We start from the raw sequence: 12,408 nt of genomic DNA, 5'->3' as shown, positions 1-12,408 counted from the left end.
ATTTTCGCATGGCAAGCAATCCAAACAGAGTTGCTACAAGGTCTGAGCTTATGAGGAGGAATATCATTGATTCATTTGAACTTGGCAATCTCCCGCGCGTTTTTGCTCTCGGGTCGAAGAAACTCCAAACCATTTCTGGAAGGTTTGGTCTAAATGATTGCTATGGTGGAACTTAAATACAGTATATATCATGGGGATGGCTTTTTGGATCAATAGCAAATATAACCTGGCCTGGGTAAATATGCAATAGAAGATTTCAAAAGGTGTTTGGATGGTACTGTCAATGGATTCATTTTCTGTTCCTACATTGGTAGCTCTGAGTATGTTCTTTGTTGGTAATGTTTAGCCCTTTCCCTATTGATATACCCTTATCGATTCTTAATCTATCCTTCTTTCGTTGATAAAAAAAGAAAAAGAAAAAGAAGAGGTTTGGTATGTTGTTACTATGGAAGGGAATTACTTTCATTGGCAACTGGTTTAGAAATCGAAGATATGGCTTACATAAAAGATATTTCTTCACACATAATCCATGCCAAAAATAATTACCTAACTTCAGAATTATGAAGGGCCATCAACAGGAATGTCATTCTGGCAGCTTCATGCACTTCAACAATGCAAGAAGAGATGGAGTCATGATTTTAGGCCAGTGGTGGCGAATATGTGAAGTAAAACTAAGGCTCCGTTTGTTTGGACGTAAAATATTTTTGGGTAAAATATTTTACCAATTTTTCAGTGTTTGGTTGCACAAAATATGAGTAAAATGTTTTACTTGTAAAATATTTTTCCCAATTAATGTAAAATGACTTACAGGCAAAACCTCTGCAAGTCATTTTATCATTTCCGTCGATCTCCTCTCTGGAACCCAGTTACCCATCAGTTAACAACCTCTCTCTCTTTTATAGATTGAAAAACATACTCCAAACCCTTCCATTGATTGATGGGGTAAAGTATTTTAATTTACAACTACCAACCAAATATCAAAAAATAAACACGAAAACTTTATTTTTGTAAAAATTATTTTACATAGAAAATGTTTTTAGGCTTAAAGCTATTTACATTCAAACAAACAGAGCCTAAAATGGACGTGGGAAGGTTGTGGAGTTTGGACACGTACAAGAAAGAAATTATTCTTTTATTTCTTCAAAAATCACTTGTACAATGGTTTACACAACACTCGCAAAGGAGCACATTCTTGCCTTTTATAGCCCTTCAGGCCTCCTCAATAAACCGCTATGATCATTTTCATCGAACGGCCAATATTCTCCTTTGAGAATACTCTTAGAAAATGTCTTTCCTTCTTCATATCTCCACAATATTTCAGAACTCTCCACACAATTTTAATAAAATAGACACTAGGTTCCTAATTTTATTTTTTATAGATGCATACAATATTAGGATGACACTTATTAAACTTTTAAAAAAATGTTGGGCAGACAGATTTATATAGCTTTAACGTTTTTAAGAAAGAAAGAAAAAAAAAACTACTATGATTATGGAGAAATTATGAATTGGATAAGGCGGTTGCCCTAGCTCATCTGTCCCTCGGTCCTTCCTCAGGAAAGATGGACTATTATATGATTTCTTATTGACTTAAATAAAATCAAAATTGCAAACTAAAACAATGATATTGGGCAATGGGCAATGTTTCTTACATAAAGGTAGCGTACCAAAAAAGTAAGCAAATAGTAGCTTAACTCAATCTATCCATTAAATTTGGTTTTGGAATTTGGATCACTAGTTTTGGACATCTTCACAGAAAATGCTTAATTACTAAAGAATTAGTGTATAACAAAATAAATCATGAAAAAAAAAGTCTAGTGGTGGCAGCCCTATTAAAGTTAGGGGTAAAAAAGTATTTCTAATATAGTAATAGCATTTTTTTAAAGGATTGTGATTTTAGCACTCTAAAACTGAACTGTATTGATACACAAAACGACGTCGTTTTGGAGCCCCTCCATCAATTTTTTAAGTGCTAAATTCAATTTCCTTTTTTAAATTGTTGCGGTAACGGCTGCCACCACTTGTCCTTCTGACTTCATCCTTGAATGCAAGCGCTAAAAAAAAAGGAGAGAGGAATGTTTTTTTTCCTTGTTGATAGCCAAAATAATCACCAGAGCGAATGGTGAAACTCGAAAATCATGAACAAACTATTCTTGGGAAAGTAAAGTGGGCAATACGAAAATGAGAATAACTTATTTACGAAGGCTCCATAAATAAGTGTTTACAGTGCTCAATCTCGTGCGTACAAAAGTATTTTGGACGGTCCGGATTAAAAACAAATTATTATCGCTTGGAAATATTTATTACCGGTCAAAGTTTAAAAACAAGATCTCAACCATTGATTGTCTAGTACAAACGAGTGTGAATTGCGAGGCTCCGTGAATAACTAAGTTATTCACTTATTCACGGAGACTTCGTGAATAAGTTATTCTCCATGAAAATAAGCCTTCGTACATGCAATCCATACCGAAAATTGTCTCAACATCGATCTAGATCAAATGAAAGTTTAAAAGCAAGTATTTGCACCACTTCAATTTGTCAGTATGGTGGAGACTGATAAAGGAAACTATACCTACTTCGGAAAATTTTAAACGACTCTCCAAACTATCACCAAATGTCTCACAAATAACTAAACAATAGGGGTGCTCAAGAAAATTGCTCGAACCGCGAAACTAGTCTGATCCAGATCGGACCGTTCTATTTGGTCTGGTTCTATGGTTTATTGGTTAGATTATGATTCTAAAAAATTAAATAAGACCCGTTAATTTTGTTTTAGTTACTGATTTTCAATTAAAAATCCGTGGTTAGAATCGAACCAGAACGAATGTATAAAAATTTTAGATATATATAATTATGTATTTTATTTGGTAAGTAAATCTTTTCCTTACTAAAGTTATTTTATTTAGAGAAGAAATATCATTTGTTAAGAAAGTTTTAATATATACTAGTACTATAATTTATAGGAACCCAAATCATTATGAATTCTTAAGAGTATTGAGTGTACCCAATTTCATGTTTTCTTACTCAAATACTTATCCATTTTCCAGGTTCCACGATTTACTTTACCCTACCAAACCCCTAATTTATATTCTTTCGATTCTTTTCTTTTTTTCTAACTCAAATACTTATTCATTTTCCAGATTCCACGATTTACTTTACCCTACCAAACCCCTAATTTATATTCTTTCGATTCTTTTCTTACTTCTTTTTGCATTCCAACAAAATACCTTCCTATAATCCTTACATTACCCTACCTAAGCGTTTGGATGCTAATTTGATAGAACCAAAATCAGACCATTCTTGCAGTTTGGTCTGGTTAGGTTCCACACATATATTGGTTTGCTTTTGTTTCCTAATTTTCTAAAATCGTTTGGAATGGTCCAGTTACAGGTTTTCTGGAGAACCGAATCGTGCACCCCTACTAAACAATTCTAAAATCTTAATGAGATACCAGATGTTAATAAAAAGAACTTAATTGGACCTGCTGCGTCAACATCCTTTCACGCAAACAAAATAGTCGCATATTCTGCTTGACACGTGCCTTCATGTGGTGCCACATAGACGTCAAACGCGGCTGCACATGAGGAGATGTTAAGGAAAATATAGTCTCATATATATTACTTGAGAACAGAATGAGTGAATCACTTAATAACACGACACTTTCCTGCCAAATGTAATTCACTATCCACCTGACTGCCCAAGCTAGTTTCCTGATAATGTCATCCTTCCTAAAGTTGTTTGGTGCAAAAGTGATATTGCCACACATTGATGTGATTCGTTGATATGGCAGAGCTAGTGGCAACGACACCTTGTCATGTGTGGGTTTGCCGAGTAAAAGCGAAAAAGTATTAAATTTAAATCAAAGAAAAAAAAAGTTTGAAAAAGACCACAAAAAAATTATGACTCGAAAACTATATTGTTGAATTGTTTTTGTAGTTACTAATTTTTTTAAAGATTTTGGTTGTAATTTCTCTTTTTAAATTCCTTTCGCCTTATAAAAATAAGACTCTCAGCTTAATGAAGGGAATATAATTTAGTTTGATAACACCTTAAGCTTTTTCCTCCTCTTTTTTTTTTTTTTAGGATATATAGTAAGATTATTCAGTTAAATAGGTCTCAAAATTTTGAAGCATGTGAAGTTTCTCTTGTCAAAATGCCAATCGTTTGAACTCAGTGGAGCTTGTCTTTCAGTATTCGCTAAATTGTTATTAATTATAAAAGAAAAATAAAATAGTTTGGCAAAATAATATACTTGACTCACAATAATAGTAAACAAATACCAGGAAAGCTAGTGACAGCTAAGCAATAGTCTCTTACTTTGTATTTTGATTATTTAATTAGTTACCCTAAGTAATAAGCCACATTAGTAAACGAGTCCTTAAATATATTCTTCACACCATCCACACGGGCGTTATGAAACTTTAACTTCAGTCTCAAAATCGGTGTGATGGGATTCTCTTCAAATAATAGTTTGGTGCGACAGGCAATAGCGTAATACTAACAAGCAGGGTGATGGGGTATTGTACGTGCCCTCATTTGATGCACAAAAAAAAGTCCTCTATTCCTGCGCTTCATGTTCAGATGTTTTCCTATGTAATTAATGCATGTGTCTGAAAGTAAGCAAGGATAAATGTAAAGTGATTTTCATAATCTCTGTTGATAAATATTTAAAATAATGTACATTTAATACATAAAAAGTGTATTCAAGGAAGAGTTTTAAATAGGGATGATATTTGACCACTTAGTAGACGGTAGGTTTGTGGTTCTAAAAAATTAGTCGGAATACGCATAAGCTGACCGAATACCTGGTTATAAAAATTAAAAAAAAAAAATTGACGACCTTTATTGCTTTGAAGACAAATCCATTAAAAAAGAGAGGATAAAGAAAAAATTTAAAAAAATTCCTCTATTGTTTTGTTTTTAGGAGGGAGTTGAAGAGGAAATAGCAATAATATTTTGATATTTTCTCCTCATTTCTTTGTCACTTTCCTTTTCAATTATTTTCTCATTGGTTTCCTTCTCTTCTAAAAGTTCCGAACAGGGCGTTAGACTTGATCATACTGTACTGTTTTCTTGTTCCCTCTCCACTCAGTTTATCATCAAAGTCTTATCTCTGTATATGGGGATACAAATTCGTATGCATGTCAATGATGAAAATTTGAGGTGCTTTTCAACTTGCTCTCTCAAAACCAGAGTTTGCTTTTTGGGGCCCCGTTTGTGTTTGCGAACTATTTCCTATTTGGGTTTTCGAAAAAGATTCATGCTTTTTCATGTCCAACCAATTATTTCTCGGTTTCTTCATAAAATTGTACGATTTCCTGTGTTTTCTTCTTTTTTGTAGTCCAGTTATCTATGGGTTTAACTCCTTTTGGTTTGTTAGTTGAACTGCGCTTCTGGGTTTGATTTAATTTCTCAGTTTGATTGATTACATAACATCTGTTTTGATAGTTTTAAGTGCTTGTGAACTGTTGTGCTTTGGAAGTACTAATCATTTTTTTTTTATTCTATGAAATTTTGTTTCAGATAATAGAGGTATATAGGCTATAGAGGCAGTTTATATCAATTTTATACAACTCTGTGGTGATCGCACAAATCTCAATTTTTAAGGAAGGAGATTTGCAGGCTGTTCATCCCAAGGTATGCTTTTCTTTCTTCAAAGTTGGGTCGAGCTATCTTTCTACTCCAGAATGAGTTGTTCAAGGTCCAAGTAATGGAGCTAAACTGTAGTCTGAATTTGTATATATGCATGATTGCTCTGCATCGACGGATGTATAGATTGCTAAAAAATTTCCTAGAGGCCTTTGGCCCAATGGCACCAGAAGTGCCAGGAGAAAGAGGATCCGGGGGACCTGTAGTGCCCCATCCCGACCTTCCATCTCAGCAATCATTGGTCTAGATTTAGTAGTCTCTTCCCTGGAAGTCTTTTTTAAATCCGGACCATCGAAAATACTTTTGGATGACTGTGACGTAGTGCACTCCTGTTATTTACCTCGGATCCCTGGGAACAACTGAAGCTTTTTTTATTATTTTTTTGATGAGCCTATATGTTTTCTCCGCCTAGCGCATTTGCTTAAGCTTCTCAGCCATTAGTTTGGGTATGCAATACCACTAGCAGTCGCTATTTTTTGTTGGCAAATCTTATTTCTTTGCACTTTATTAACGTCAATTAAACGGCTGGAAGGTGTGAAGTACATAGAACCTGAAGTTCATTCCCCTCCAATTTTTATGGTCATATTAGTTCATTTCAGAGTATGGTATGTGGGTCCCACAGTGTCATATCTAGCTTTCCTTTTGCTTCTGGATTTATGGCCTTTTAAGGTAAGGTATAAATTATTATGGCTTAAGACTTAAGTCAAGTGTACACCTCTGCCTGCTGGTTCTGGAATCTGGTATTTCATATCTGTAGAGTACTAGAGACTGTGATTAGATCCTCTTTAACAAATGATGGTAAAAGAATTTGGGGCTTATGGGTGTGCATCTTTTATGTTTCATTAAAGATTTCCTAGAATTATTTCAATGGACATGAAAGAAGTTTCCAACCGCATAGTAAGAGATTATACAGCGATTGTGAATTGAGTCATTGAGCAGGGTGTCTCTGTTGCTGGTTCTTTCCCAATCCAAATCATGTAGTTACTACCAGTGAAAATTCTTTGTAGGAGCAGCTTCTAATATTATTATATCAGTTCGACGGCTTGTATGTGCAGCGTAATAGATTAGAGTCTGACACATCCGGATTGATTAACATAGTGCCTACCAAATTCGTATGTGATTTTGGATGTTCGACAGCAGGTTTTACAATCTTATTTTACTTTCTCTACAGAATTTGTAGAAACGTTGTACGTGGTTTTATTAAGTACACAAGCAGTTTATGGCTTCACCAGATATTGATTCCCCTTGGTCATCCCCAATTATTGAGTCCTTTGATGGGTCTTTCAACATATGCATAGACAATTCAGAGAGTTCAGCTTTGTCAGAAGTTCCCTCGTCTTCTGCATTCTATGGCAGTCGTATCCCAGAACCACCTCCACTGCCTTGCAAAATCAGTACGAGAACCAGTTTACACAGAAGGATTGGGGAGTGTTATTTTGTTCCAAAGGAAACGAAAGATATGTGGGACAAGCTCTTCAGAGAAGGGTATGGAGCAGATGTCTATGTAATTACCGAGGAGGAGGAAATCATTCCTGCTCATTCTAGTGTTCTGGTCAGTAAATTTAATTTTCATCACCTTCCTGATTTTGCCTTCTTTTAATCATGTTTTGCATGTGGTGTCAGTGGTCTTCCTTTGAGAATTTGATAAAACTTCCGGGTACAGTTTGAAGCTCTTAGGCATGTTTTTATCATTTTGAAAAGTTGGTTACAGTCAGGGCATAGAATACGAAATTATTACATTGCATATAGAAATCGTTGGGAAGTTTACTTGGCTGCACAAAGCGGGAACGGAAGCGTGGGAGCGAGCTAATATGGAAGCTCCCAAGGTTGGGAGCGTGAAAGGAACGTGTACATATATCACAGAAATTATGAAGCATAGAATATGCACTTTAAAAGTACAATCATTTTAGGGAGTGAAAACATGATTCAAGTCCACCATAAGTGTAGGAAATGGGCTGGTGTTACAATATATGGTTTTCTTTTCAAGATATCATGACGTGGGCCATATATAAGTTAAATTGAAGACCAATTTACAAGCCAATTGGTAAATCCCTGTTTTTCTATGCAAGGATTGTACAAAAGCTCCCATCTTCATAAGGAGTGAGCTCCTGTCAAGCTCCTTAGTTGGGAGCGCGCTCCTAAGGTGGGAGTGGCACCGTTTTAGAAGCTCCCTGCTTCTAAGGAAGTTTCTCACCCTTGTATAACAGTATGACGTAATGGAAATGTTTCTCAGGGAAGTAACAAAAGATATAGCAAATCTTATGCATGACATTTTTGAGAGAGAGAGAACCAACTCTTGATTTCCCTTTTGCAGACTGTTGCATCACCAATACTGGCGAACTATCTTCGTCAGGCAGAATTTGAGAGAGGCATCAGGTTCATAAAGATTCCTGGGGTACCTCGTCAAGCTGTCTGCATGTTCATACGTTTTCTTTACTCATCCTGGTACGTTTGAAACTAAATATTCCGCAAAGTCCTAAATTCTTCAATTACCTAAGTATGCTCTGAGTGTCAGATAGATCATTATTACATGCTCCTGTGTTTCATCTATTACTAGCTTAGATAGAATATGTATGATTTGCATGACAAGCTGTTATGCTATGATTAGCTTAGCTTCTGATAACAAAAGAGCTTTTGGCAAGTCCTCTAAGATGGAGTAATAATTTACAAGGAAGATTAGTTTGCGGACAACATATAAGATGAACCTGAAATGTGGCTGAAAAAGATGCTAAAGACTTACAAAATGCTTTTGCACGTATGAAAAGAGGAAAGATGGATTTACTCTTCCTAATCATTTAATGCATGTGAATTCTGCTTCTCACAATTGAACTCTGTTTTTGCTGCATCCTCGCTGTTCTGTCTGGTCACTTATGTTTCCATTGATGTCCAAACGCAGTTATGAAGAGGAAGATATGAAGAATTTTGTCCTCCATTTATTGGTTTTGTCACACTCCTACTCACTTCCATCTCTTAAAAGAGTTTGTGTACAGTTTTTGGAGCACGCTTGGCTGACCACAGAAAATGTGATAGACGTGCTTCAGTTAGCAAGGAATTGTGATGCGCCTCGCCTTTCCTTAATTTGTGTTCAGATGATTGTGAGGGACTTCAAAACTATATCTTCCACTGGAGGATGGAAAGTTATGAAGCGTGCTAATCCTGCACTTGAACAAGAGCTTCTGGAGTCGGTTGTGGAAGCAGATTCTGTAAGTTATACTGTGTTTATTTGGAGTGACCGCCCAGAATGTGATTTTAATGTGATGCTTGACTCTAATCTGTTTAGAAAGGGGGTTACTGTCCTCTATTAAAGAGCAGCATGTTGATGACTATATTTTGTTCTTGCCTATTTAAGCCGGTTTCCTCCATACGTTTGCAGTTTTGTATTCCTGTATCATTTGCATACTTATTTGATATTTCTAAATGAACTTGACCTCAAGAACTTCCGTTTCTTGTCCGCTTCTTTGAATTTGTCATGGACATTGCTGTCTTCCTCTTTTTGTCATTTTAACTTGTTACTTATGTAAGAATAGTTCATTATGGCCAAGGAACTTGTGATCAATGTTCTAAAAAGCGCTCGGCGCTAGGCGGGCGGCCGACCACCTTCAAGCTTCGAGACCTATTAATCGGCCATTAATCGCCTTTTAGCAATTAGTCGGTTTTTTTTTTTTTTTAATATTCTGCAACCTCCGTACCATTAATAATCACAGATTTCCTAGTTGCTGTGATCTATCTTCTCTCCCAAAAAATTTCCTAGTTCTCTTTGGCTATTGGATACTCAATGTTAACACTTCTAAATGTTAACAGTTCTCTACAATTCAAATATAGAGACTTAGAAACTAGGTATTACGAAATAACTAGTCAATCCATAATGAGAAGTTCAATGTTCATAGTTCAAACCAAATGAAACCAAGTACGAAATTGCCAGTCAATTACAAAGTGCAACGTTCAAACCAAATGAAACCAAGTACGAAATTATTAGTCAATTACTCCTCTTCTTCTCTCGTCTCCATCGGATTCACACTCAAAATCGCCGTTTAATCGATTAACCGATTAATCACTGTTTAATCGCCGATTAACCAATTAATCGCCGATTAACCGATTAATGGGTGATTAATCGCCGCCAAATCCCGATTAATCTCCAGACCGCCTAATTCAAACGCCCAAGCATTAATCTGATCGGAGAGGCCATAAAACCTATTAATCGCCCATTAATCGGCGATTAAACGCGATTTTTAGAACACTGCTTGTGATTTCTTCTTGATACCTTTGTTCATGGAAGTAATTCACGAAAATGAATAATGCCATAGCTTACCGTCTTTGGCACGTTTCTTTTCCTTTTAGTCACCAAACTAAGTTCTGGATGCATAAATATTTCGTAACAAGATTGTACACTGTGAAGCAATAACAATGCATTTTAATTGTTGTAGAAGTCTCCGATACGTGGCTGAAATCGACAGGCCCCAAACACCCCAGGATACAAGGTGGACATGCCACATGCCCTCTCTGATTATACATTAGTTAATTTGGGCACAGCTCATGAAGGGATGTCTTGTGAGTTGTGTCATAATTGCTTGTGTATGTAAAGATGATAATTGAGTTCTAAACCAAGTTGTAGAAGTTCGTTGTTGAGTTTGTCTTTCTTCTCTGTTGTATTGCTAATTTAGTCAGTTACTCTCATATGCTCAAATTATCGATGAATTACATCCAAAGGTGGGTCTTATGTTGTATTAGACTATTAGTGTTATTCTAAGTTGTTTTGTAGGTTCCATTGACTACCAAATGACATTCTATACAACTACATATATTTGTCCTATCTATGGCTTTGTCTGTATCCTGATCTTTTGAATGCCGCCATGTCCCGTGTTTGACATGTGTGTGTCTCAGTTGTATCTTTGCTTCCTAGCATGTGCAATAAGTATTGTTATCTAGGACGATAAGTTTTGTTGACACACACCAGCATGCCTTTAATGACAAAACATGGACAGTAGTATTCTTATGCAGTGCATATAACCTACAATATTGGCATTGAGGCCAACTCAGTGATGTAGCATCATTTAGTTCAATATTTTTTACTGTATAGATATCAAATTTTTTCTCAGAGGGAAAAAGAAAGGCTGAAGAAACTTGAAGAGAAGAAGGTTTACTTGCAACTGGATGAGGCGATGGAAGCCTTGCTTCACATATGCAGGGATGGATGTGGGACAATTGGACCTCGAGACAAGGTGCTGAAGGGAAGTCAGGTTGCTTGCGATTTCCCAGCTTGCAAGGGGGTCGAATCTCTAGTTCGTCATTTCTCCAGGTGTAAGATCCGGGTTCCTGGTGGGTGTGTGCACTGCAAGCGCATTTGGCAGCTTCTGGAACTGCATTCTCGCATGTGCAATGACCCTGATTATTGCAAGGTTCCTCTTTGTAGGTAAAAATGCAACTTTCATTTACAATGAGTTTTTTGTACTCAGTTTAGTTCCCCATTAGGGGGTTCTGGAGGGGTTGGGGATTAGGTACAGACTTAACCTTTGGAATTGTGTACGTTGTTAAGTGGTGTTGTGTTTGAACCCACAACCTCGAGATAAATAGGCCGTATCTTATCCATCGAACTTTTTTTCCTCTTTTGATTACATAGAAAATGGGGACAAAAAGATAAACTTAAATACTAGACATGCGGCACACAAAACCCTACGAATGGACGTGTGAGGATCAACTGCATTTTGGCTGAGGGAAAAAATGAGACAGGACAATTCATGGTATTAGAATCCATCTCAAGGATAGAATCATGAAGTTATAAAATCTTTGAAATGGTGTACAAGTTGAGGTGACCAGCCAAAAGGCCATAGTAAACAAGATCATGATCGAGCAGCGCATTTAGCTCAATTGGTGGACAGCTCCTTGAGGCTCATCCAGGTCACGGATTCACATATCTAACTAGGATAAAGTTTGTTCACTGCAAGCCAGTTACATTAATCAACTGGCTGTCTGCTGCAGACCAGGCAGTCTTCTATATTTCATGTATTCTGACTCTGGAAAACCAGATATTGTTAGTTTCTATCCGTCTTTAATGGAGTCTCCATTTGTTATTCAGCTCCTCGTGTTTTGAGTTTTGACCCTCAAATTAGAATTTCTTACTTACCTCTATATGATGTCTACAATAGGAAAGCAACTAGTAATGTTTTACAGATTTGATGAACTTCGGCATGTGATCAATTCGTGACATTGTTTTTCCTGTATTGCTGATAGGCATTTCAAAGAGAAAATGCAGCAGCAGAGCAAGAAGGACGAGGCAAAATGGACAATGTTGGTTAGCAAAGTGTTGGCTGCAAAGAATGCGGTTATGCCGTTCTCATCCAGACGGTCAAGTTTTTCATGACCTTAAAAGTTTGTGGTTATGTCGACAAATAATTCAGGCAAATATTTAGCTTGCCTTGTTCCCGAGTAAGTAAAGATTGTGACAAATTAAATAAATGTAAAGTAAACGTCTTAGGAACATCTTGCCTATGTTTGAAGTTTTTCATAATTTATTTACGCCTACATCACAATGTAAAAACGGCAATATAAAGTACAAATTGAGTTATGTTGTTTAATCACAATGTTGATCTTCAACTTTTGGCCAAGCTAGCATCAAAAGGATTGTGATGGCACTTCTTTTTCTTTTGGAGATGATATAAAAGAAGGATCTTAACTTTGTTTTTCTGTGTGGTGAAGTTCTATCTGGATTTATCACTTATTCTGAAGACTGAACTACTCGTAGAACTGAAACAGCTTGAAATC

At 36.3% G+C, this 12,408-nt stretch overlaps 1 protein-coding gene across 1 annotated transcript; it reads left to right on the top strand.

Annotated features, from left to right (window-relative positions):
• The first annotated feature begins 4,965 nt into the window (after positions 1-4,965).
• Positions 4,966-12,251, top strand: LOC131316897 (BTB/POZ and TAZ domain-containing protein 3). The gene is made up of 7 exons (XM_058346414.1): positions 4,966-5,163; positions 5,524-5,637; positions 6,821-7,201; positions 7,964-8,094; positions 8,546-8,852; positions 10,746-11,059; positions 11,878-12,251. The coding sequence occupies exons 3-7, from the start codon at positions 6,869-6,871 to the stop codon at positions 12,005-12,007; spliced, it is 1,215 nt and encodes a 404-aa protein (XP_058202397.1). The 5' UTR covers positions 4,966-5,163; positions 5,524-5,637; positions 6,821-6,868; the 3' UTR covers positions 12,008-12,251.
• The last annotated feature ends 157 nt before the right edge of the window (positions 12,252-12,408 follow it).

This window comes from Rhododendron vialii, chromosome 2a (assembly GCF_030253575.1).
Source record: "Rhododendron vialii isolate Sample 1 chromosome 2a, ASM3025357v1".
NCBI classification, from domain to species: Eukaryota; Viridiplantae; Streptophyta; class Magnoliopsida; order Ericales; family Ericaceae; genus Rhododendron; species Rhododendron vialii.
This window is presented reverse-complemented; position numbering and strand designations above follow the sequence as displayed.